General features: G+C 39.6%; 2 protein-coding genes across 3 annotated transcripts; both read right to left on the minus strand.

The window, feature by feature from the left end:
• Positions 1 to 2474: 2474 nt before the first annotated feature.
• Positions 2475 to 15353, minus strand: LOC132331802 (cytochrome P450 2J4-like). Of its 2 annotated transcripts, none has more exons than XM_059855624.1 (9): positions 15094 to 15353; positions 13929 to 14091; positions 12815 to 12964; positions 10815 to 10975; positions 8223 to 8399; positions 6059 to 6200; positions 4247 to 4290; positions 3789 to 3930; positions 2475 to 3134 (listed from the first exon to the last, which is right to left on the minus strand). In XM_059855624.1, exons 1-9 carry the CDS (start codon positions 15262 to 15264, stop codon positions 2956 to 2958), a joined length of 1329 nt encoding a protein of 442 aa, XP_059711607.1. In that variant the 5' UTR covers positions 15265 to 15353; the 3' UTR covers positions 2475 to 2955. The 2 variants fall into 2 exon arrangements, with proteins under 2 accessions (XP_059711607.1, XP_059711606.1); XM_059855623.1 differs by having other exon boundaries at positions 4103 to 4290; positions 15094 to 15351.
• Positions 15354 to 18319: 2966 nt separating this feature from the next.
• Positions 18320 to 26795, minus strand: LOC132331804 (cytochrome P450 2J6-like). The gene is made up of 9 exons (XM_059855625.1): positions 26450 to 26795; positions 24707 to 24869; positions 24200 to 24349; positions 23197 to 23357; positions 21563 to 21739; positions 21257 to 21398; positions 19736 to 19923; positions 19374 to 19515; positions 18320 to 18861 (listed from the first exon to the last, which is right to left on the minus strand). The coding sequence occupies exons 1-9, from the start codon at positions 26618 to 26620 to the stop codon at positions 18683 to 18685; spliced, it is 1473 nt and encodes a 490-aa protein (XP_059711608.1). The 5' UTR covers positions 26621 to 26795; the 3' UTR covers positions 18320 to 18682.
• Between the last annotated feature and the right edge of the window lie 499 nt (positions 26796 to 27294).

A 27294-nucleotide genomic window follows, 5' to 3' on the forward strand; every position in this document is an offset into this window, starting at 1 on the left:
CTCTTGAAAACAGACCTCTAGCAATGTCATCAGACAGAACTAAGTAACTTTGACATTATTTGGTGAGTACCAACTCTGCTTTCCTTCCAGTGCTTACAATCTGATTATTTGTAGGATATTCTGAGAAGTGCAATCAGGCTGGCTGATTTATAGCACTGCAACTTCTCTTACCTTCTGAAGACAAGGAAATGTTTGACCTTTTCCCATCCTCCACAAGTTTTCATAGATAATTGCTAATAGCTCTGAGGTTGATACTGTTCCCCTAAGTGCCCTGGGATGAATCAGCTCAGCCAATTTGAAAATATCATGTTTATCTAGCTATTTTCTAACTTCTCCTCCCTAGCCTTGACAGAAATCTTCCCTGAACACCAGTGATGTTGAATGCATTGGCCATTTTCATTGACAATAAAAGCCAAAAAAAAGCCATCAAGTTTCCCGTCTGCCAGAGAGCCTTCCTGATATACTGCAGTTTTGAGAGACTACCAGTTTCTTTTTTCCTTATTATACTACTAGAAATACAAATTTTTTCTTTACCTCTTATATTTGCTTTGTGTATAAACTTAAAGTGAAAAGGGTGTCAGATGAGCATCACAGATTCACAAGTCTCTGAGACTCTCCAAGAGCTACATGAACCCAAAATCTTCAGCTTTGCCTCTGTACATTTTCTGTATTTTCCTTTTTAGCCAGATCTTCCCCTGTATGCTTGAGCAGGTGCAAGCACCACTACAAAAATGGAGCCTGAGGAAAACATGAGAAATAACAGAGAAGCAATGAATAATATAAGAGAGAGGAATGAAGGATATGTGTGTGAGGGGGTGTCTCCAAGACACCCCTTAAAGCTCAGCAGCCTGATTGGAGGTGACATCACACAGCCAAAGCTGAGAGGGTTGGCATTTCATATGTGGGAGCTGGGCTTCTGTCAAATCTGCTGTCAGCTTCATTGGCCTTCTGTGCCAGCATCAGCCAGGCTTTGAAAAGGCTTCCTAAAGCTCAAAAAGACCAGGCTTTATTAGAAGATGAGCTAAAGTGATTTACTTTTTAAAAAGATCAGGCAGGAACAGAAATGCAAAGGCTCTTAGAAGCCCAGCTCTCCCATCTTGGTGCTGTGAGCTTCCCTCTGACATCCTGCTGCTGCCATGGCTCATGTGCTGGGCTCTCATCCCTTGGACATTTCTGCACAATGGAATAGAAACCACTCACAAGCAGTCCCTGTCACAGGCAGGCACCAATAACCTGCCCAATATGAGGTGCAGGGTGCTCTGCTTGTCTCCTCTCACACATCTGCACGAGTGGTGTTCCTGCCCCTGGTTCCGGGTTGTGGCATTCCCTTGGGTTCAGGCAACTCAACCTGCTCCAGCTGCATAAGGCCATAATTCCATTCCAGACTCATTTATGAGCTTCCCTTTTGGAAGGATATCTGGAGAAGCACATGGCCATCAGGGGTGACAGCATCACAAAGCAGAGGTGTTAATGCTTGTAATGCTACTGATGTTTCCAACTTCATTTCTAAGCAGCAATGACAGCTCCAACATGCCCAAATCACAGTGGTTTCAGCTTTGCCTTATCTCCCCATGCACACATGCAAATCCACACAGACTTTGACATCAGTTTCTACCAGGGCACAGTTTTCAGTCACGTAAAATGTCAGGATGTGATCTTCCATATTTCACTAGTGCTATCCTGCCATTTAATTTAATAACAGCTAAATATCAAGTGGTTACTATTTTGATGCTGTGTTCCATCAGCCATTGAATTAGAAATAATGAGACAAATCTAAAACTGTGATTCATGGTGAACTGCCCGAACTAATCCCAATCACACAGTGGATGACATCGAGCGATAACTAATTTAACATGATCATCTGCTCAGCTGTCCTGTCCTCTCTCACAGAAACATTAATGAAGGACAAGTTCTCACTTATGCTGTACAAGACTTTTCCAAACAATATAAATACTTAACTAGGAACTAATTTTTTTCTTTCTACTAATTACAGACTTTTAAATTGCATTTGACTAGTATTTGTGTATATGGCAACCCTTTGTGGCTTCAGGAAGCTGAGCTGCTGAGGGGTTTAAAGAGTATTTTTGGCATTTTCCATGAACATTTTTCAATTTACCATCACCTCAAATCAAAGCAGGTTCCTCACCCAAAGTGTCCCTTGGGAAGTTCCTTGCACCTGGTTTAGCAGCTGCCCATTGCTGATCCTAAAAGGAGTCAGGCATGGGAGTAAACAGTTGCCTTGTTAGAAAAGACTTTCCAAAGATTGACTTGTCAGACATTTAAAATGCTGAAAGTAAGTGCCCCAAAAGAAATCTTCTCACTGTATCTTCACTCTTCACCAGGTTTCAGCTGCGCCTTTTCACTCCTGGACTCAAGTATTCTCTGCCAGGTTTAAAGATGCCTTACACATTCTGCTGCATCAAATCTAGACACTGTCAGTAAGCTGTAAGTCATCTATAAATAAATAAAATCAGTTGTTAATTTTTCCTTCATATCTTTTATTAGTGACCATCAACAAAAAGTTGACTGAAATGTTGCTATTGATGATAGTGACATCAAGAGGTGGAATTTTCCAAGTGAGTTTTCCCAATTTGCTTTTGGAAACAGGATAATGAATTAATTCATTACCAGATAAAATGAATGCATTTTTGAAGTCTGGCAGTCAATTTTGTGCCCCAGATTTATACCTGCCAGGCCAGACAGCAACTGCAAGACACCTTTTTGGCTGAGAATGATGGGGGTTTTACAGATCAAAAGAATTTTTACCACAAAAAAATATCACCTTCATGAGCAGGTAACAGGGTGTAAATAAAATTGCCTACTGTAGACAAAAAGTGGCTTTTGAACTAGAAATTCAAATCCAATATGAAAAGCATTATATGGTCTCAAGAGATACGTTCAGAACAATCAGGAAGATGTTTCATAGCTGGTTCTGTGACACTGCACATGCCCAGCCTAGCGTGGGATGGCACAGAGCCGGTAGGGGTGGGGCTGCAGAGTGCCCCCCATGACGGGCTCCGTGCTGACCTGGGTCACTCCCTCGGGGAGGCGGAAGGTGAACGCCCGCAGCAGGCTGGCAAAGAAAATGAACAGCTCGGTCCTGGCCAAGTGCTCCCCCAAACACACCCGGTGCCCTGCAGAGGAAGGAGAGTGAGTAAATAAACCTGACCTCCAACAACAACAGCTTTCATCCTCACACAGTGCAAAGGTATTTTTACCAAGCCCAGAATTTCTGTTGGACTTAGTGCAATCAATGACACAAAGATTCATGGATGTATTTCTTCCTTCAAAGAATTTTATCTGCAGCTTCAAAGAATTTTATTCATGTAACCCTTCTGCCCCCCTCAATTACCTCAAAAGCCTCATCTTCATTTGAATGACAACTTTAAAGGAATTCATTCCGCCATGTAAATGAAGAATAAGGACCTGCTTTTCCTGGGAGATGTCTTGTTCTAGTGTTGAATGCATAAAGAATCAAGAGGACTGCTTGAAAGTCCTTTCCATACATACATCTGGTATGAAATGAGTGCCCGATATCAATGGCCACCATCATTAGCAGAGAATGTTCTTCCAAAAATAGGGCAAGTTAGATATATATGTCAGGACACCTCTGATTTTCCATGTTATTATTTGTTCAGTAGAACATACGTTACTGAAAATAATCTTGTTGATTTAAGCAGTGTTTTCCACAGAAAGGTTTAGAATAGACAAGCAGTAGGTTTTTAATAGACATCTTCATTCTACAGCCCCACTCCAAACTGTTGATGTTTGTGCTGTAGCCCACTTACCTATTGAGAACGGTAAAAAGGCTTCTTGGGCCACAAAGTTTCCATCCTTATCCAAGAAGTGACCAGGGTTGAACTGTCGAGGTGTTTCCCATTGCTCTGGGTCATACAAAGATGAAGCAATGTTTGGAAGAACTATGGTGCCCTGAAAGGAGAAAAACATTCATTCTGTTCCTTGTTGACATTCAGACCATGACCCAAAGGCATCCAGTCCCCCTTCTATTGAGGAGAATGTCCTGACACAAACAGATTTTAATCCACACCATGCTCTGCTGATGCAGGAAAAGTCTGTAGCAACTGAGAAACTGTGTCTGTACCTTTTTGAGGGGAAAGCCAAGCAAGGTTGTGTTCCTCACACACACCCTGGGCATGCCCACTGAAATAATGTTGCTGAAGCGCTGGATCTCATGAATCACAGCGTTTGTGTAGGGCAGCTCTCTCCGATCCTCATAGCAGATTACCTTGGACGGACCCAGAACAGCATCCAGCTCCTTCTGCACTTTCTCTGTGGAAAATATTCAGTTTTAGGCAGAACAAATAGTAAGTATTTTCAGTCATTTCATTTTCAAAGACATTTTCATCTTAGAACTATGAGAACAACACCACAATTAATTTAGAAAAGTAAGTAACTTCTTCTGAAGAAAAATAAAGTAGCAGGATGTTCCAACAGCATAAATATATGAGAACTCTGCTTCTGGGTCTGAAGTTATTTGATCATAGATTAGGAAAAGACATTTGTTGCTCAAAAATTTAAAACAAAATGCTGCCTTACTACCACAAATCCAAGAAATAACAAATTTATCTTTGGGTTTTCTTTTGTCTAGATGCCTAAAACACCTGCAGCCACTTAGAACATTAAGCTCACAGCTCTCTGAAATTTCTGCCAGGTGAGTCTGAGCCTTAAAAGGTTCATTCCTGTTAAAAGGACATGGTTCTTACACAGGGTGCCTGTTAAGTGAAGCAATGCCAACTAGAACAAGGTCCAAATACTATTTAAAAAAACTGTTCTATTGCTTGGAATCTGCCTTTTAATCAAGAACAGCATGTTTTAAATTTTAATTATTGCATGGGAGTCTTGGGGGCATTAACAAAAATAAAACCTTTGATTTATAAACTTCAAGAGAGGCAGTACACACCTAATAAAAATACCTTAGATTTTTAATAAATGATCCTGTCTTTTTCCAGGCTTTTTGAAGCAACAGTAAGACACAGGGAAGTCCATTCTGCATTGATCAGTCTGTGCCCATTCACATCAAGTGTGCCCTGTGACTGCCAGCAGTCCTTCATTAAACTGACAACAAAGATTTAAGCACCTTACAGAATTTAAAATGTATATTCAAAAATATTTTTAAGTTAACTTCCTTCTAATGAAGAACTATCTTGCAGAAGCACTTGAGAATCCAGGTAGTTTGAAGTAATCAGTCACTGCATCATATAAATGCACTTTTCTATTCCTGATTCAGGGAAGAAGCAAAAGGCCAAACTTCTCCTTATGGTACAGAGTGGAATACTGTCACTGGATGTCAACACCGGAAAAGTATGAATGGGTTCAAAAAGAAGCCACCAATTAATTAAATGAGGACAGACATACTGGTGTTAGTTCATTCTGAGAGTCCTGATGCAATGTATTTCTCAAGAAGCTCAGGAAGAATTGCTCTGCACATGCTCTGCTTTCCCAAATATGTGCAATATTTAGCTAAATAAAATTATACAGGTGAGTCAGTGCTTTCATAACCTTAATTAGAGTAAGTGATAACAAAACGTGATAACATGAGATTAAGCAGAATTTCTTGTCTGACAGCTACAAGTTGAACAAATTTTTCTTGCCTTCATCTCTTTCATCCATTTAAAATCCTATTCTCCTCTGGGTAGTTGCACATATTCTGCAACCCAACAGTGAGATTTCTGTTATCCAGCATAAGACATGTTTCATCCTTTGGTTTTCATTCAGTACTCTATGAAAGGGATTGGTGGTTATTTAAAAACTAGAGTTAAAACCAAATTTCATAAATACACGTAGAGGTAACAGAGGAGCCATCTGTTTCCACTCCTGACTAGAATAATTTCTGTTACAAGAAACTCAAATACATCACAGAGTTAATTTAATCCCTGGATCTACTGATGCTGCCTAGGGCAGACCTACAAGTACAGAAAGGTACATGTGCCACGAGACACATATCAGTATCTAGGAATAATCTCTGACCCAGGAGAATGTTATGGAAATTGTTTTTTCTGTTGCATGGGAGATATCTGTGATGGGCTTATCTATTCACCTTGGATGTCTGGGTTTGCCACCATATAGAGAAGGCCCCAGTTCAAAGTAGTGCTTGATGTCTCTGATCCACCCAAGAAAAGGTCGTTTATAGAATAAACCATGTTGTCTTCATTGTATGTTGACCTGGGTTCATCTTTGGACTGCAAATGATAAGAAAAGTTAGAGGCTTATACATGAAAGTTAGAAAAAACGGAATTGGATTAAATGTGATTCTATAACTGGTTCCAAGCTGCAGTGTCTTTTCCTTATAGGACAATAGAGAAAGACTGCTAAGGAACGTTAGACACCACACAAAAATTAACCTTTCACAGAAAGGCAAGCCATGTTTGTTCCACTCTCCACTCTTAATCATGAAGCTAAATCATGTTCTTTGCAAAAAAAAAAAAAAAAAAAAAAAAAAAAAAAAAAAAAATTTGCTTCTATTGGCTTCATGTAGAGTGTTTCAAGGATAAATCCTGCTTTAAAGATGTGTTCCAGTGTGTCATTCTTCATATCTCAAGTTACAGTCCACCACTCAGTTGTTCTACCAAGCAATACAGTGACCAGGCAGTGAACACTGGGCTGAGTAAAGTTCTTAACCTGTGGCATTCAGGTTTCTTCTACACAAGGGCACAATGACTCATGTACAGCTGAGCTGCTCTGGGGTTTTAGAGTTTTCAATTAGTAGTGTGAGGATGTGTATGTATACACTGAAATTATAAATAAACACGGCTATGGTTTGGGGGGATTCATTGTCTATATTTAGGGATGTTTTACTCAGGGGTGTTGAATATTTCTCTTGCCAGTGGAGCAATTGAAAAGAAGGAGAGATGCTTCTCCCTGCTGTAATATCATCTAATCTTTTTTTATTGCCCCTGTTCACCTATTACAGACAGTTCAATTTTTTTAATAAACAAACTTAGATGATTTCCACCTAGCAGAGTCCCAGAAGAGCTCACTGAAACAATTTCTGGTACACTGATGTTCAAGTCTCATAAATTCCTAGAACAGCAATAAAAAGCTTTAGAAACAGTCAAATGTTTTGGAAGGCCAGGTGTGTTACTGTGCTGATATAAAAAAAAAACTTAAAACAAGAGGATTCAAGGGGCTAGAAGCCATTTAGGCTGATGTCCACACAGTACATAAGAATATAGCAGCTGATGTGGGAATTGATCAATAAATATTTATCAGGGAGAGGTGGGTGAGTGCTGCAGCCCAACAGGCTGTGGCTGCCTCTGTTGCTTCTACCAGCACATGAGAGTGGTGAAAGGGACACTGGCTGTCCCTGCAGGACAGCACTGCCACCAGGAACAACAGTCACTGCCCACTTCCCAGGGCCTTTGGCTCTGTGGGCCACTCTTGCCTTGCCACACCCAAGACCACTCTCATCTTGCCACTTCCTCCTCTTTCTTCCAGTCACCAAGCAGAACAGGAAGAGGAAAATATCCTGCCACAGTGGAGGAGAGGAGAAAGGAAAAGTGATTTAAGTGGAGGTAGGAGTCACAGAAGGGAAGGGCAACTGAGAGTCCAGGGATCAGGGCTGGGAACCAGTACCCAAGAGATTCATACAAAGTGATCCTGGTATGGTCTAGAAAAAGGAGAGATCTTGTGACCTCCTACAGCCCAACGGAATCCCACCGACCTCTACTACGCCTGACAAATATGCCCTTATTTCTCCCAGTTCCTTTGTCTGGTTGACACTTCATTGACTCTGGCACTATCCTCTTCTCCAGTCTTGTCTGAAACACTGCTGACTCCTAGGTTATTTCTCCATAAAATGTTTTCGATATCCAGCTGTCCTCTTGCAAATTCTTTTGGCAAACCTTTACTGGTGAAATATTGTAACCAGAGCATCCCACACACTCTGTCTTCCAAAGGCCTTCCCTGCTCTCTGGTTGCTCCCTTAGTAATTCACGACTCTTTCCTGGAGACCTTCAATCATTTTACAACTTGTGCCAATGAAAAAAAATTGCAGTGTATTAATCTGTCCTTTAATGAAAGGATTGCAAGGTGCTGTGGCATATAAATTATCAGAAAGGATCTAGGAAGATCCTGGTTATTGGACTCACATTACCATATCTAGAAAGGCAAGACATTGTGATGATTCAGACTGGTTGTGAGGATTCAATGGTCCGTGTTGACCTACTCCCCCATGACTGTATCATTGGGCAGAAAAAACTTACTTTTTCAATGTGATCCAGGTAGAAGTCAATGAAATCCTGCGGCTCCTCTGGTGCCCCACGCTCTGTGTGCATTCGGATCTCTCTCCGTGTAAAGTTGCTCAGGACATCGTAACAAGCCAAGGCCTTCTTGTGAGGCCCAGGGAGGCGGCTCATCAGCCAGGGGAAGATTTCATAGAGCTGTGGGAGTGACACACAAGAGGTCCTGCAAAGCTCTATCATGAGAAAATGCACTAGGGAGGCCTGCTACAAAGAGAGGTGATGCTCAACTTAGTTTGGGATTAGGGTCTCATTAGTAAAGTATCCTGACAAAGACTGCTTGGGCTTTCAAGCTGTGAAAAGTAAACTGTATAATTTCTAGTTTTGATGGTAAGATCAGAGTTCCACAGGCTCTCAGCTCAAAAGCCAAATTAGAATTACTGTAACTAGAATGAATGGTATTAATCTATGCAATTATTCATATCTTCAATTGCTATGAACTGCGTTCAGGCATTTTAAAAGTGAGCTCCTGCCCTCCAGTGGAGAATAGGAGGAAGGGAGAAGCAAAAGTTAGAAACTCCTCACCAGGATGCTTGCCAAAGCAAGGACTGGCTCCCTGTGGCTGCTTTACAGTCTGGGTAGCCCCCAAAGTACTCTATACCGATCGACTTCTCAAGGCTCCTCCATGAAATTCCAAACATCTGAAACCCAGAAAAGCTAAGGAACAGCGAAACAATGGAACATGACAATTTTGAGAACTCTCCTCTAGAAAGAAAGACAGGGTTAGCTGGCACAACTAGATTATTTTTTCCTTCTGTTTTACCATTTGGAAAAATCTGGCCTAAGAAATAGCTGATTTCAATCTATTCTGATAGTTAGAAAGTTAATTCTGGTTTCCAGCCTACATTTATGCCTGGGTATTCTGTCTATTCTTGTATCTCCAAGATACAATGTTCTCTTAATAGTTCTTTTTCTGCTCAAAATCTAATTCCATTGTTTATTTAACAGCAGATTTTTTATCCTTTCTCAGCCTTCATTTTTCTGAGCTCTTCTTATACTCTTTTAATCACACTACAGAAAGCACATTATTAGGTGTTCACTGGAATGTGGTTGAATTAGATAGACTGTACTTGTATCTTCTTGGGAAATCAGTTCTTATTGTCAGACATCCAATTATCCATTGCCTCATCACAAAAAAACTTACTTGTCCAGTCCTTGGTAAATTCACTTAGAACTTCATATCCTTTTTTGTTAGCTCCATCTCTGGTATTTTTTTATTTACAAAAATGTGTTCAGAAGCCTTAGACACAACTGACTAATCACATAAAGTTGCCAAGATTACAGGCATTCCTACTCTCAAATGTCTGCCCTCTCTCCCACTATGGCACTCTAACTGTAAATGGAATTTAGCTGTCTGTTCAGGACAGGAACTGTGTCCATCTACTTTCCTGGATTCCTGCCAAAAATCCTCCTCCATTTATGGAGGGGCCCAATCCACAGTGTTCCCTTGTTCAGTGCCTGACAGCATGAAATCCACATAAGAAATGGGGATGTGGATGCAGCAATATCCACTTTTTTGCATAATTCTGTGTAGTCGTCATGTCTGGGAGGTTTAGATAGAGATGGTGGCCATCCCTCTGGAATGGTTTGAACCCCTGTTCTTATTTCCCCAACAGTATCTTATTCACTGCACTAAATCAAATCAAAGCCAGGATAGGAAGCAGAGAAGAAAAGGAGATATGTTCTCTGTCCTAAAAGCAGGTGTCACCTGCCACCACTACACTCAGCTTACAGGACCAAAGCTAAACTGAGCAAAAGGGAACCTGAGCATAACTCAGTGGGAAGAATGTTCCATGGGATATTGGGAGACATCTGCAGTCCAGGAATTGTTAATGTATTCTATATTAAAAAGTTACTCATAAAATGTATGGGACGACTTCAGCAGGGGAATCAGAACTCCCAGGAAATTTTAATTACTTTTGTGCAAAGTAGGCTTCCAGTGTCAGATGGATCATTGACTCCTACACTGTTTGATTGCCAAGCCTGCAGCTATATTTGCTGTCTTAGCATTTCCTGCCTTCTGCAGCCTGTGCCTGGAGCTGCTCCTCACTCAGGGTGAAGGTGTAGAATTTCTCTGGGAAGTCTTCAAGTCTGTGTGTTCCAGAAGAAATGGAGATAAGTAGCCACAGGCAAAACACTTTGGCATTTGACTCATTCCTCTCTCTGTTGACTTTATAAAAAACACTGTCTCAGCGCAGCATGTGAGTCAGACTTTCAGACCTGACATTTAATATTTAGAAATCATGATGTCCAGCACAGGAACCTGCGGCGTGCAGGGGTTCAGAAACCAAGTAACAAACATGACCCAGTCCATGAACCTGGGCCTTATTGCGAAGATTTAGGGGCAAATTACTGCAGTACCAAACACAGGAGAATGAACACAAATGCTCGAGGCTGGCACGTGGAGCTTTACCATCCCACTTTGAGAGAGTTCACTGCCCAGTAAAACTGCGTGGGGCCTCACTCACCCATTCTAGAACTTTGCCTGATAGCTCTCGAATCTGCATTTCTCACTCTCTGTCTTACTCAGAAAAATACAACAGATCATTCACTTACATGATGAATAAAGCTTCCTCCAAACTTGAAGAGATGTTCTGTAGCTTTGATCAGCTCATGAAAGGCTTCATCCTCTCTGGAGAAACGATGTCCAAACACGACAGCACAAATTACATTTGAGACAGAATGGACAAGAGGGAAAGAAGGATTCACAGGTTTCCCTGCAACCATAATAATAAATGAAAAATAATAAATATCACTGATAATGTCTCCTGCTTTAGTGAAATGTGAGAATCCTCTAAGTTACCCACGGAACTTTCAAGAAGGCATCGCATTTCACAGAGAAGCAGCAATATTTTTTCAAAATCGAAGTATCAAACTGATTCCTCACAACCATATTCCAATCCCATAAGCCCAGGAATGTGTGGCACTCTAAAAAAAATGCCAGGTGTGTAAAATATTGCATCATATGATAGAGCAAATTTACAGGTAAAGGAAAAAAAAAAATCTATGCAAATTTGCTTTCTGGCAAAATCAAAATGTGTCTCAAGCGTGAGAATGACTGAGAACACTATGGACAAAGGGAACCTGAGGGTAGAAGGGCAAGAAGAGAGGCAGCTTTTTTCAGCAGGGACACAAAGGCATGCAGGCTACTGTGCTTTGTCTGACCTTGCTAGAGACACACAACCTCCAGTAAGATAAAATGGTATAAAATGTTGTAAACTCCTTTCAACCAATTGTGTCAACAGTATAATAACTAATTTAAAAACAGTTATTTGAAACATAATCCCAAGAAAACTATTTTGTGAATATGGAATATATGGCCATAAAAACCTCTATTTGTATATCTATCGATGCAACTGCCCAACAGCCAAAGCACAATTCTGATTAGTAACTTACTCTTCTGGGTTTTTTTCCTTGCACATGTGGTTACATCTCAATCTCTCCCAGCTGTTAAACCATGGGATTGGGCTCAATCTAACTATTTTTAATTTATACAACACTAGCCATAGCATGTCCTGATTTATTGTGCTTTTGCATAATGCTCAGTATTGGGAAATTCCACTCACATGATCCTAACTGGGTTGATCAGGGTAGAATCTTGTAATGAAGGCAAGATTCTAGTCAGTGCTTTACAGAGTGTGTGCAAATGGCACTACAGGACTTAATTCATCAGCATGGACTTTGCGTCTTTATGCACCAGCACCATAAAAGAGCCAAAAATGTGCCCTTGAGGCAAAGGCCAAGGTCATCCTGGGCTGCATTAGGAAATGAATTGGTGGCAGGCCAAGGGAGGTGATCCTTCTCCTCTGATTAGCACTGGCAAGACCCAGCTGAAGTTCTGGGTCCAGCTGTCGACTCAGTATGAGGGACATCAGTGTATTAGAACAAGTTGAGCAAAGGGCCACAAGGAAAATTAAGGAATTGAAGCATCTGGCATGAGAGAGACTGAGAGAGATGGACTACTTAGTCTGGAGAAGGGAAGACATGGGGAGATATCTAAATATGTACAAATACAGGGTGGAGTGATATAAAGAACATAGAACCAAACTTTTCTCAGTGTTATCAAGTGGGGCAACAGGAAAAAATGTAAATTCATTAAATTCTGCATAAACACAAGAAATGTTTTTACTATAGTGCTCATTGAACAGTGGAACTGGTTACCCAGAGAGGTGCTGAAGTCTCCATTGCTGCAGATATTTCCAACTCAGCCCTAAGAAACCTGCTCAGCTTGACCCTTCTTTGAGTAGGGGTTAGGCTAAACCATCTTCAGAGATCCCTTTCCCTTAGGGTGCTCTATAATGTAAATAATCAATAAGCTCTGGTTTTTCATCTCAATTTTAGTAGTTTTTAAAATAATTTTGAGCAAGAATAGTCTCCTTGAAAACACAAGATGGACTGGTGGCTTTGTATTTTCAGTCCATCCCACAAAGACAGTGTAAGACCCTGGACAATCCCTTGTGGAACAAAAGCTGCCCTCAGTGACAGGACAGAGAAGTTCATACACTAAAGGCATCAGAATAATGGCAAAAATGTATTGATGTTTATTGCAGAAATACCTTTCATACTTGCAAAGAAGTCTACCAGGTAGTGAGCTTCTTCTTGCACTCGGTACTCCAGACCTCTCTTCCCCAGACCAAGGTTGCGTAAAGTCCTCAGAGCAAACCTCCTCTGCTGCTTCCAGGTGTGACCAGTTGCCAACATAATTCCTGCACCCATTAAAGGAAGAGCTCCTTATCATGCTAATATTATTCACAGACAAAGACTACATCAAAGGATTTACTAAGCCACAGAAATAATTAAACTGTTGTCTTGCCTGTGAACACAAAGGCACCAAAGGAACAGCTGTGACCTGTACTCATGTTGGTAGGGCTGAAATGGACAAACTCAGCTGGGTGTAAGATGACTTGCAGGATTAAGTTTGATCCAAGACAATCAGGTACCTCAGGATATCTCAGCTGCTTCTCTAGGTGCTCTTTGCAGTGTTTGTCCCACACTTCCTGCTATGCCTGAAGCGCACCTGAATCAGGGTAATGATTCTCATAAAGGGAAAATGGGAAAGAGTTGTGACTGTCCACTGGGAGAAAAGTTCCTGTCTGCAGGGCAGGAAAGTTCAGTATTTAGGCTTTGTAACAGGCTTTAGGAATTTCTAGTGTGGTTGCTGGTATGAAACATACAGCAAGGTTGAAACAGAAGCACATTGAACTTCTAGGTGCAAATGTGCTAGCAGGAAAATATTCCCAAAAGGAAGGGAATGGGAAGAAGATCCCACTGTCAAACTCACTCTTCATGGAAAATGTCACAGTCGGAGGCAACTTGTCCAGGACAAGGAATTGGGTTGTTTCCTTCTTTTCCTCCATTTCTCTGTGATACAACTTACCATTGCCTCATCTCATCACCTCTGAATCAGCCCCAGTGAGTATTCCATAGAAGATATTATGAATCCTTTTCCTCTTGCTAGTATTTTCCTCCTGCTACTTTCCAAAAGCTGTTTCACCTCTCTGTACCTTGCAGTTCACCTGGCAGTCATTCCTCACAGACAAACCCTGCCTCTGTGCTACCTCTGAAGGTGGTCACAAGCTACAAAAGATAATGCAATTTGTCAAAATGCTCTTTTTATGCACTATTTATGTGCACTATTTATGTGCACTATTTATGCCTGTAAATTCTCACCTTTTCCTTTGGCCATTGCTCTGAAGAAAGGTGACACCAGCCTGCCAGAAACATCTTCAGGGTGTGTGGTCATACCATCCTTCACTGCTTGAAACCCATTCAATATAACCACTGGAGCCCATCCAAACCATAAGGTGAAGATGTTGCCATGAATTTTTGCCAGCTAGAGATGGGAGAGAAGCCAGGAAAGATGAAAGAGATGAAATCCCACACACTGCAAACAGAGGATGAACCTGTTTTTGCACTGATTACAGCACCAACTCTAAGGTGGAGTGATGTTCTCCATCTTTCCTACCAGACTACAATTATCACTGAGAAAGCATGAATCTCTTTTCCAACATTCACTGTAGGAAACACCTGTGTATTCCCACTTCTCAGAGCCACATGCTTATGTCAAGAAACATTAAGTACCTTTTATTACTGTATATAAGCCAAGGCTCATTTCACACTCATTAATGGGCTTAAGGATATTTTCTATTTATTACTTTATTTCAAGAGAGTTTCTATCGTCTGTACAAGTAAAGTAGCACAAAAGAACACAGAACTGTCAGAGGAGTAATTAGCTTAGAGACTGGACTTTCTTTTTTCCTCCCATCAGTTTTTGATCCTGTCAAAACAGACAAGCTGATACACACAGAGTGCAGGGAAGTATCTATTTACTGCTCGAGCTAGAGAGTGCCAGTGCTCAGAAAGCTACAAATCCATGCTGTGAAAGTAATTTTTTTAAAGTATGTTTTTCCCTTAAGCCAATCTGATCTATAATCCCTAAAGATATTTAATCCTAAATTATATCAATTTTCACATGAATTCATAAAATTTAGTGGCAAGGGGTGATAGAAAGATATCAAGTTTCACATGAATGTCAGTGAAAATCAGTCTTAAAAGGGGATAAGTTTAAACACCAGAATGACCTTCACATATTCAGAAATTCCAATACCAGGTTTCTTAGCTTGGCAAACTGCTTTGCACTGCAATATCTTTTTCTTATTTTGCAAACCAAAGCAGCAGTTCTGAACCAAACAAAGCACAATATCACAGTGGCCAGTTAACAGTTACAGTGCTACCAATGTAGTTTTGGGAGAGGATGTTTTCACATAGCAAGCAACATGAGAAAGAAGAAATCGCAAAGACTTCTAGACAATTAGGAGTATCTGAAAATAAGTACCTGCATGAGAAGATCACGATTAAACTGAAAGTTCAGCTGTATCAGTGTCCCAAGGACTGGGAGAGGGACTGGTCCAGGAGGAAACCGTCTCCGCACTTGCTGCAACTTTAAAAACTGTGTGATTAGAAGAAATACAGCCACTGCCACAAGAGCTTCACTTATGCTCAACATTTTAGAGTCTGCCTTTACCAGCTTGCCTTTATTCAAAATTGTCTATTGAAGCTATTAAGACTGGTTGCTAAACCAGTTTTTTCATAAGAGCTTGAATTTCCTTAATAAATATTCCCCGCCTCTAACCCTACCTCTTTATTATCAACCACTCCCTTTTTGTTCCACTCATAACATTCTCATGCTTCAGCATATTAATAGATGCACACCCTTCTTCTTCTTCTTCTCATCCAGATTATACTTACTCAATATGGATCACAGGATTTGTAGGAATGGTATCTTAAAATGCGAGGGACAAGATTTTTCCAGGCAATGGAGATGCACGTAAATTCTCCATCTAGTTTTTCTGAGCCAATTTTGAATGGTACGTGTTCCTACAAATACTCCAGGAATGCTTTTAGAAAAGCAATAGCCATACATACAAATTAAGCAGGCAAATAAGTGGATATTAAATCTTGGAGTTTTTAAATTGGCTTATGTATATTCCATGTGCATGTTATATCTAATAATGGCAAGACTGATAGAAGTTAAAAGACCACATTTATCTTAAGATACCTATACAACTATCTAATGCTTAATACAAAAAGCAAAATTTGTTACACTCTTGAATGTAATTGAAAACATAACTGGATTAATGTATGATCTCACTTTTTTCCTTGTTAGCACTAGGAAAACTCACAGAGGGTTTTGTCTGCTTCTGCATTTCCCTGTTCAGTTTGACATAAGGTTGGTACCTTTATGATTTAAGAAATTACCAGAAAGTATGTGAGAAAAATAATGCATATTCATGGAGAAAGTACATCTAGTGTTAAATATACAGATTTAAAAGAAAAAAAAATTAAAACATGGGAAAAACCTAGTAGGGATCTTGAGCTACCACCAGATCGAAGGGCCTCAGCAAGAACTAGTCATGACATGAGTGTGGATCCTTGGTAACTTGAAAACAGAGTCTGTAGCCAAGGCTCTTTGCCAAGCCTCAACACCAGCAGGAACCACAAACACAACACCAGGGGAGTTCACAGGCTGCAGTCAGACCATGGAAACCTCACAAGAGGGGTTCTGGGCACCACGGGATCATTGCAGTCCTGTATTACAGATCCAGACTGAAATGCTTCCCTCTCAAAATTGCCCATCCCATGAGAGCAAAGCACTTGTAAAAGAAACATGTTTTCTAATCTTCTGAGAAAACTGCCAAGATTTGTGCACCAGCTCACTTCTTGCAAGCTGACTTCGGGACAGAAACTATTTCCAGATTTTGTGGCTCTGGAACACAGAAGACCCTTATCCAGAAAGAACAGCCTGGAATCTGCCAGCACACAGTTTACAAACCTCCAGATCAATTTGCCTTCATTACCACTAATGGATAACTGATTAATGTGTATTAACCAAGGGATGTTTATAGGTTTCCACAAAGGCTTTGTTTGTGAACACTAAAAAGGTGATTTTTCAAGACAATAATTTCTAATTTATCTCTCTCCTTCAACAGGAAAAGTAAAATTCTCTTCAAAAAGGAATTGGTTAAATTTTGCCTTTTCTGGCTCCAGTGTAATCTCACAAAATCTGCTTCAAATTCCTCAATTTATCAGAACTTTCAATTTTGAATCAATATAATACATTCCCTTTTCTTTTAGATATTAGAAAATTTCCCATCTAAATGATTTTTCATCAGAAAATGTAATTTTTGTCCACTGGAATTTAAGCCCCAGTACCTTCACCCCACAAAGGCTGCAGTCTCACACCTTTAACCAATGTTCAGCTGGAGCCAGCCTGGAATACAGCTGTCTGGAATACACTGGAAAAGGAAGATGACTATGGGTCGGTTCAGATCTGAGGCATGGAATTTATCTTACTTTATTTGATGGAAAATGTATTTATGAGATAGCCAAGGCTCCATTTTCTTAATAATTACTAAATGCAGCCAGCAGCAGCCTTTCTTCAGCACTATCTACCAGCTATTCTTTAGGATCAATGATTTTTAACTTGTCAAAGGCAAGCAACTGCCGCCTCCCCTCTCAGATCCAGATGGATACAAATGAGTTGTTCTCTTACCAGTGTGGAGCTATTGTCAGAGGGATGTTTTCAGGTCCAGCTTGAGGAGACCTCATACCAACCACTTACATGCCAGGACATGAGTAGAACAATCCCATAAAGGTAATCCTGTGGGGAAAGAAACTGCCAACCCAGGTTTCATCCTGTATGCATGCACACCCCTGCCTGTTAGACTGGGGTGCTTTAAAACACAAGGTGGGCAGAGGCACCTGAAACAAATACAGCTGTGCTGATGATGTCAGTCCTGGAGATGGCACTGTCAGCTAATCAGGGTATAAAAATAATCCTTCCTGTGTTGGCATCCAGTATCCAATTTGTACCTCATACAAGAAGAATGTATCCCAATGCCATAAAAGAATCTCCCTTGTTAACTGCCAGTAAGCAAACCAGCAAAAAACCTCCACTTCTGCCAAGTCCTTAGGTACCTGGCTCATAAAGGCTTCCAGAATTCTTCAGTAGTGCCAAATCTGCTCCTGGTCATGGCGTGCTAAGTGAAGTCATCTAACTGTTATAAAGAATCCATTTTAAAAAATGAAAGAATAAATTCAGCTGAATAAATTTTTTGGAGGATCTGGAGCAAACATCACAAGTAGACTACCTGGCATGAAGTTCCCATGTCGCTGGCAACCAGTGGGCCCATAAAAAAGGATAAATTATCAGCACTCTGTGACTGCTCACTGTTGTCATTTGTCTTCCAGTCCTTGCTCTTTGCTTGTGATGTGAAAAGCTCTCCACAACTGCCTGATGAAGCCACTCTTCTATTTTCAGCAGAAGGGTTGAAATGCTACCTGGTTTAGTGGCTGAAACCCTGAACTGTCTTCCCAAGTGACAATGATAGAGTTGTATACAACAGGCTTACTCAACAGCAAACCATATCAGTCTAAGGGAATGTGTTATCACAGATCATCTGCCTCTAGAAAGCTTCCTCCAAGAGCTTCTTTAAATTCCTGCACTCACTAATACCCCGAGATAGTCTTAGAGGTCTATCAGTCTATCTCCACAAATGCAATTGTGGCTTATGAGAATCTTTATTCATGAGACTTCCAATTCATAGATCACACTTCAAGATCATTCTCTGGAAAACCTCTTTCCAGTTGGTAATATATAAGTCCCAATTCTAATTCCTCCCTTAATGCCTTTATTTGTTACACATCACAAGAAATTTACCAATATTTTCCAAACAGAAAATTAAAGAAGAACAAAATATCAACCCTGTATAATTATAATGCTCAGGATGCAACTGTCTGTCAAGAATCTTTCAGGGTAGTGATCAACCAAATGAAGAGGAAAGCAAAAATCTTAGGACATGCAAGAAGGAATTCACATACAGAAGCAGTTTTATAGAGTGACTCTTCCCTGAATCTGCCATTTCCTATCGAGGAATGGCACAGAGCTGGTAGGGAGGTGGCTTCATTGTGCTCCCAAAAACAAACTTGGTGTTGACTTCCTTCACTCCTTCTGGCAGGGTGAATGTGAATGCTTGTAGCAAGGTGGAAAAGATAATAAAGAGCTCCATCCTTGCCAACAGCTCCCCCATGCACACACGGTGCCCTGTGAAGAAACAGAAAAGGCACTTCAGCCAAAGGATTTCTATCACACCTCCCTTTCTAAACTGCCTGGGATTTTCTTTGCTTGTTTTCTGCAGATTTTATCCTTTTCTCTTAACTTTGTCATTTAATGATTCATAGCTGAAAGGCTGCTTCTATTTCTCCAAAAAGTTTCGATCTACATTTACAGCAGATAATAAGACATTATAGAAACTGTGACCAGGGTTGCATAGTTCACATTTACAGTCTTCCCAGCACCATGCATTTTTCTGCTACTGCTTTGATAGTTGAATCTCTTCTCAGAGAGAAACTGGATCTGTCTTCCAAGAAAAACTTTGTGTGTCATTCCTTCTTTTCTGATCTTTTCCACAAACAACTGGGCTTCTCTCTTCTTGGAGATATTTAAAACAGTTTGTGTGTGCCCATTTGTAGGTGCCTTTCCAGTTACTTTGAGGAATGAATGGATCTGAAGTTGTTACCACAAGGAGTAAATAAATCCCTGCTCAGTGCACTTACCTATAGCAAATGGTAAGAATGCTTCTCTCTTTACAAAGTTTCCATCTTTATCCAGAAAGTGGCCTGGGTTGAACTGATCAGGTGTCTCCCATTTTCCAGGATCAGCCAGAACAGAGTCAATATTTGCTAAAACTACTGTGTTCTGAAAAAAAAGGAGCAGTGGCTTCAACAAAAACTGTGACTGTGGAGTCTACTGATATCTAGGACAAAGCCTTGTGAAAGGCCATCCAGAGAGATAGTCAAACCTTAGAGGCACTAGAATAAGAGGTCATGTCCCCAGTCAGGAGAAAACTCAGAACCCGTTCTAAAATCATCTAATGGACCAAAGATCAAATTGATTCAAACAGGCAGCACATTTGTACCTTTGGAATGTGATATCCCAGCAGCTCCGTGTCCTTCACACTCAGTCTGGGCAGTGCAATTAAGAGTATGTTACTGTATCGCTGGATCTCGTGGATTACAGCATTTGTGTAGGGCAACCTTTTCCTGTCCTCATAGCAAAACGCATGGGAACAACCCACAACAGCATCCAGCTCCTTCTGGACTTTCTCTAAGGAGGAATACTCAGCTTTAAATCAAACAATCAGCAAACAATCTATAAACTCTATAGTCATAATTTTTCCTGTTGCCTTTGCAGACAGAATGGCATCCAACCAGATGAAAAAGATACTTTATAAAAAATAATGCCTTCAAATTCCCATACAGATGCCCTGAAAAAAATTGGCGTTGAGGTTGTTTATAGGTTGCATATATACTTTTAAAATAGGATAGTGGATGAGGTCATTCTGTAATAATATGTGGGTTCCTGTCACACTTACTGCTCAAAGGTAATTTATAAAAAGACTTTTATTAATATTTATTTCTACAGGCAGGGAGTCAGCTGGAAAAAATATTAATCGTGTTTTAGGGGAACAGTTTAGTAATTGCTCAAGGATTGCTCTTCATTAAGAAGCACATAGATTTTGCTTGTCATCTACAGATTCCTAACTGCTATTCTGTAATTACTTTCCTTGGGAAGCACTTATACAAATTAATTTTTCCCAAGGACTTCTTTTTTTACTTACAATCTGAACTGAAACGGTATTTTCTGATTTTTTTTTTTTTTTTTTTAATACTAGAGACTTTATCATTGCAATTAGAATTACCCCCACAAAACTTAAAAATGTGTTACTATATCCTGAGAAGATAAAAAAATCTTGTGAAAATTCAGTTCGTGAAACCAAGCGTCAAGTCTTTTGAAGTTAACAAAAATGGGACGTTCTTTCTCCTTAACACTTCCACATTTTCTATTTGCCAGGCTTCTGCTGTGACTGCTACTCAGCTTAAACTGTCAGATATGAGGCCTTTAAAGTGAATTTTGTACCTTCTAATCCTTCCTATCCCATACACTCCAGCTCTTTTCTCAGTCATTTTACTCTGCCAACGTGTAACTTTCTTCTGTGAATATCATTATTAAAAGCACACTCACCCCAATATTAGCAACCCCACACTGTATTTAAGTTATTTCTGCTGCAAGAGGCCAAGAGCAAATCAAAGAGTAGGAGTCAGGGATTTAAAAGGATGACCCAAAGACTCCTTAGTGGAAATCTAATCATTACTGTCTGTGGAGGGGTAATGGTGCAATTTATCTCATCTGAGACTAAATTCCTGCAGCTGATTAAATTAATCACACCCTGCATTCTGTTTAGATCTGTTAAAAAAAAAAAAAAACAACCTGGAATGATTAGCGAGTATGTTTAAAAGGATGAAGTAAGAAACAAATTAATGCAGTTCACCTGATTCATACTTCAGTAATTAGTTCACCTACTTTTCTTTGAACAGGCACAACCACTATTTGAACTTGTATCATTGCTAGAGTTGCAGACCTCTTTGGATGTGCTTACCTTGAATGTCAGGATAAATCACCATATAGAGCAATGCCCACAGTAAAGTGGTGGCTGTAGTTTCTGTGCCTGCTATAAAGAGGTCACCAATAGTTTGGATCAAGTTTTCTTCATCATAAGTTGCATCAGCATCTCCTTTAGTCTGCAGATACAAATTGAAAAGAAAGTTATGGCACACAAAAGAAGAAGTAAACCACCTGGAAAAATCATACACTTCTAAATTTATATTAGACTTCATTATAATCAATGAAACACTTAAAATTCCTTGTTGTTAGTGAAGTGTGAGAGAAGTTCAGAAGTACTCACTTTATCTATCTCATCCAAATAGTAATCAATAAAATTTCGATTTTCATCAAGCTTTCTTTTTCCTTTGTGACTCTCAAGTTCCTTTGCTAACAGAGCATTCACAAAATCTATGCAGGACTTCATCTTTTTAACTGATGGCAGAAAGTGACCAGCAAGCCAGGGAGACAACTCATACATCTGTAAAAGAGATATTTTAGATATGTGATATTACATATAACTGTGTGGCATTTATCTGAACCCTAATACAGGCTTCTGGGTAGTGGAAAAAGCAAGTGAAAGGCTGATGATTGAATTAGCATTAGATTGAAGGGATAGTGCCTATTCCATGATTCATTAAAGATTAAAGCCTTTATTAATTCTATTTTTCCCTGGAGCAAAATTTAAATTCTCTCAGTTTGATAGTATAAAGTTATTTATTTTTATATATATATATATATATATAGAGAGAGAGAGAGTTGTTTTAAAAACAACTTATATAAATATCTACCGAGAGAAGTTTGGAAATAGCTGAACCTGTGTCTACCCTGATTAGAAGGGTACCTTAGTAATCATTTCACTGGCATCTTCTGGGATAGTTACTAATAAGGAATTTTATTTTAGCTTATCTAGCCAAAGGATCAAAATAGTCCTTAAATCCTCTAGGACCTTACTTACAGCAGTTTCCAGTTAGTCAGAGATGGTGGAAATCATACAAGACACAGAACTGGATGAGTTCCAACAAGTTCTGCAGAAGCAGCTGCCTCGTGCATGAGTAAATTCACTTTTTGATTATACACAGTACAGTGGTTCCCCCTCATAAATGATTCATAACAAAACTGCCCCAATCTGAGGCCACCTGTTCTGCTGCTTTGGCAGCTGCACTCACAGATGCACAAACAGAAGCAAGAGAGAATTTTTTCTGTCCAATGGACCAGATGTGAAGTTAGGAGTTTGTGCCCTGAACAGAGACAGATACCATCCAGCAGCTAAAGGAGGGGGACTTGCAGTGTCACTGCACTCTTGTAAGGATGTGCAGATGTGGTACAGGGGTTGCTGCCAAAAACTGTAGGGAAAAGCTGCCATTAAGCAATTTCATGCCATGTTACCTTTGCACAAAACTGTTGCTCTACTCCAGTTTCTATGAGGTTGGCTGGCAGTGGAGAAGGAAGCAGTAAAAACCCATTTATTCTTGACATTTTTTGACAGCCATGTCATATAATAGAGTGAAGAAAGCCAGCTTGCCAGACAGAAATTAAGCTTATTTCTGAGCTTTTCAGATAATTTAACCCATATTTTACTACTGATTTCAGATATAGTTTCAAAATCTGGAGTTGTGAAGGTAGCATTTTTAAAAAGAAAGTCCTTTGTACATGTCTCAGCCACATAACAAATCTTTGCATTGTCATCCCTGTCCCCCATACACAGGAAATTTCTGTGCTATGATGAAGCATAAACAATTGAAATAAGTTTTGAACTAGGCCTCTTGAAGAACTGTTCTGAAGTGCTCCCCAGAAATTCCACGTGCTTTGGTTTTTGGTGGGGTTTTTTTGGTTTGGTTTTTTTTTTTAATTACAAGAGTAATAAGCAAGTTGCATTTTTGCACTGTCTACCTATAGAGACCAAGCAAGCAAACAAACAAAATTGATTTTCCTCACAAAAAAGGAGATGCTGTTCAAAAATGCTGCCAGGATGTCAAAGGACTCAATCAGGCGGTGAAAATTCTCATCATCTCTGGAGAAACGATGTCCAAACATGATTGAACTAATGACATTTGAGACCGTATGAATAACAGGCATAGTGGGGTCCAGAGGTTTTCCTGTAAACACAAGGGACTGCATTCACCATTAACACTTACTGCTCCTGCTTTTCCCACTGACAGGAGAGCTGATAAAATTTCATCAACATTTCTGACATTAATTAGATCACTGAATGGCAAATTGTAATTTATCGGTAAAAGGCCTGAGTAAAAAAGTAACTCCAGACATCTGAAAAACATTGTTGGTTAAAAAAAAGGAAAAAATGCTGATAGGAATGGAATTAGTAGTATTAATTATAAAAATACCCAGATTTCATCAAACCTTGGCATTAGCAAATCTCACATTTGGCAGTAACCGGGGTACAAAACCAGCTGAGACATTAAATATACAGATGAGTTGAGAAGAAAACCACCTTCTATTCTTTGTTCATATTATTTTGCATTAGAATATTTCAACCTACTCTGTGCATCCTTGGTCAAAACTTTGCATAGTTTATGCTTTTTCTTTTCTACACAGGAATAGGAGGCACTGTGACACTGATTTTTTTACTATTTGCTGTTACCCTCATGCTGTTGCCATAAGTAACATAGAACTGACTCAGAAGTAGTAACACTGATAGGGACAAGTGTATATATATATATATATATATATATATATATATATATACTGGTATATTATAAAGATATAACTAGACATAACAAGGCAGGAATCTCTAATTCTATGATCTTGCTGTGGGGTTTCACAATTACACAAGTAAGTATCTCATGCAGGTAGCATATACAGACTTTTGAGACTCAGCTCTGCACATACACTTTGAATTAATTTTTGTAATCAAATAGTTTCAAAAGTTCCCAGTGCCCCATTCTCCCACTGCACAGACTGCTCTGCCCACCTCACATACCGTTTGTTTTCTTTAAGTATTCCACCAAGTGAGCAGCCTCCTCCTGCAGTAGATAATCCTGCTCTTTTTTCCCTACTCCCATCTTCCTCATTGTTGCCATTCCAAAACGCCTCTGCTGCTTCCAGAGATGACCATTAGAGAACAAAACACCTAGAATCATAATGAACTAATGCTGTCAGTGCTTTATAAATTGATGGATTGGTAAGGTTGATACATCCAAGAAGCTTCTATTTTCTTCTAATTTTTTCAAATTTTTTTCAGCAGTCTGGTAACATTCCTCTTTTCTTTTTTTTTTGTATTTTAGCCATTTATCTTCTGTATAGAAGCTCTTACATTAACTCTATGCTGCCATTATTGTTCTGACAGAATATAGAATACAATTGTTTTAAAAAACTTGTGAAAATAGAAACTTTTTTCCTGATGTAAATTAACGACTTTGAGGCACTAAATCAGTGTTCAAAACTAGGGATAGAACACATTAAAAGAATTTATGAGAATAAAAATTACCATTTCCTCGTGTCAGAACATGAAAGATTCTGTTTTCAGGCCTTCCAGCAACATCTTCAGCACGGGCAGTCAGACCTTCCTTCACTGCCTGAAACCCTTGCAGGACAACCACAGGAGTGTTTGAAAGCCATAAGGTGAAAATATTGCCATGAATTTTGGCCATCTGTAGAACAAGGCAGAATTAGAGTAACAGGAGTGAGTACTGGTACTTTTAAATCAAACGAAATGAACCAGATCCTCTACCTGGGCAGATGCCCTAAGAGCGACTGACTTTGAGAACAGAGCATCAGGTATGTTCTTACATACAATATAGTTTGAAGTCAGGTTTCTATCTAAAGTCTCATTTATTAAAGATCATGATGTTTCTAAAATGTCAGTCAATATTGCCAAAGTCTGTGGTGTCATTTATTATGTCTTACAATTCAAATTCATTGTAGATGAACTCTTCCATCCTCACCACTTGCTACAAGACCACAATCACTCACGAATTTGATGTGAACCATCCACAGATTCCCCTTTATGTGTCAAGAGTAGCAAAAGCAGTTGAGGAGCTGAGTAATGCAGGAATCACTCTTTCCCTTCCAGCTCAGCAGTGACAGCCTTGTCTTCAGCTGCTGTGCACACAGGCATCCCTGGCAGTGGGCAGGACAACCCTTCTCCTGCTGCTGAATCAGGAACTAGAAAAGTAGCAGAATAGGCTGGAAAGAGTGGTGTGTTGCCAAGACATCCCAAGAAATGCAGGACCAGAGGATTACACAATTTTGCTGCCTGGGAGCAAACAAGAGGGAATACTTATGCACGGTGGGCAAAAATGTATGTGCTTGCACTTGCACATTTGTGTTTAATTTCATTTTTGTAAGGACCAGTTCATGGCTTTTGAAACCTTGGGATGACCAGTACTATTCTTCGTGTCTGGGATGTCAGAAATAGAAGAAAACACAGCAGACAGGCACTAGCTACTATTTTATATTATGGAATAATAACACTTTGCCTTGAAATATACAGCTCAAGAGGACGGAGCTGGCAGGACATGGAAAAGCCAGGGAAAGGGAAGGCTGAGAATGAAGAGGAAGAGTGAGGTGCTATTACTGACATATTTAAATGTTAAATATTTAGTATAGATGTATAAGAACTATAAAACAACAGGATACAAACTTTAGAAGTGCTGCATATTACAATTGGACAAAGAAAAGGGTTTGAGCATACTATGAATTATTTTAGCCATTTAAAATCTCAGTCTTGCCAAGCAAACTGAAATCTGTGAAAATCTGACCAAATGGTATGTCAGAAAATAACAGATTCTAAGATTTTTCAAAAAAGTCCATTGAATAAATATATACTCAAAAAATCATCCTTTCTATACTGGAAACACACATAACCTTGGCAGCTATTTCATGGGATACTTAGAAAATGCCAGTGCAACAACAGTCAAAACACAGAAATCCAAAAGACTGCACAGAATTAGTGAGTCTACTTTAAAATACAGCTTCTTCCTATGTGTAGGACAGGACTATTATCATCATTATGGTTTTGTTCATATGCACATAAGGTTATATATATATATTTCATAGTAAGTGCAAATTTTCACACAAAGAAACAGTTATTTTAATTGTCTCCAACTATTTCCACATTTATGCAATTTAGAAAAAATTCCTCCCTATCATTCAAAATAAAACTATGTTCAACACAGTTACTTTTCAATCAGTTTATGAGTCCATTAATACATTGCCAGAAAATACATACTTTTTTAAGATGCTCATGATGAATTCTGAACTTCATCTGCAGCAGATTTCCAAAGAAGGGATATGGAGTTGGCCCAGGAGGAAATTGTCTTCGCATCCATTGCAATTTCAGAAACTCTATTAACAGCAGAGACAGCACAAAAAATACCAGCACCTCACTCACTGTTAACATTTTACTTCTGATTTATACAGCTCTGTTGTCTTTCTACAACTGCTGTGTAGACAGAGGAGAGATCAGTTTATCTTGCTTTTGGGGTACCTCCCTGAAAAGAGAAAAAACACTTGATGCTCCTGTGACTCATCTCTTTCCCTCTTTATCACTTTTACTTCCCCACCCCAGTGAATTAAGTGTTCTTATTTTTAAGCATATATAACATCATTGTGTTGCAGCTACACATCTGTCAATCATTGCCTCTTCAAGGGACACAAAATGTAGGTTAATTATACACCTCCTTGTGCCATGACTCCTGCTGTGACAAAAATCTCTGCCCACGGTCCTGGTTTCATAAAAAACCTCTTGCAAGAATGAGAAATAAAAAAAATTCCTGAGGGCTGGCTGCACACCTAAGGTCAGTGGGGCTACTGAAAAGTTCAGGCTCATCAATAGCCATCATAAGCACCACCTATGTGCTCTGCCACTTAACTCACACCATACTGTTGATTCTGATGTTCTCTGCTATTCCTTTAATATTTTTCCTCACAGTTTATATTGAAAGGTGGCTGTACCTTTTAATTTTGTGCCTAGGACACACACAGACCACAAAAGACTCCAACTGATCATTAGGTAACAGGAGTTTGTAGTTAATGCCATAACACCCAAGTGTCCTCCCACTCCCTGCCCTGCTG

Source organism: Haemorhous mexicanus, chromosome 10, assembly GCF_027477595.1.
Source record: "Haemorhous mexicanus isolate bHaeMex1 chromosome 10, bHaeMex1.pri, whole genome shotgun sequence".
Classification (NCBI taxonomy): domain Eukaryota; kingdom Metazoa; phylum Chordata; class Aves; order Passeriformes; family Fringillidae; genus Haemorhous; species Haemorhous mexicanus.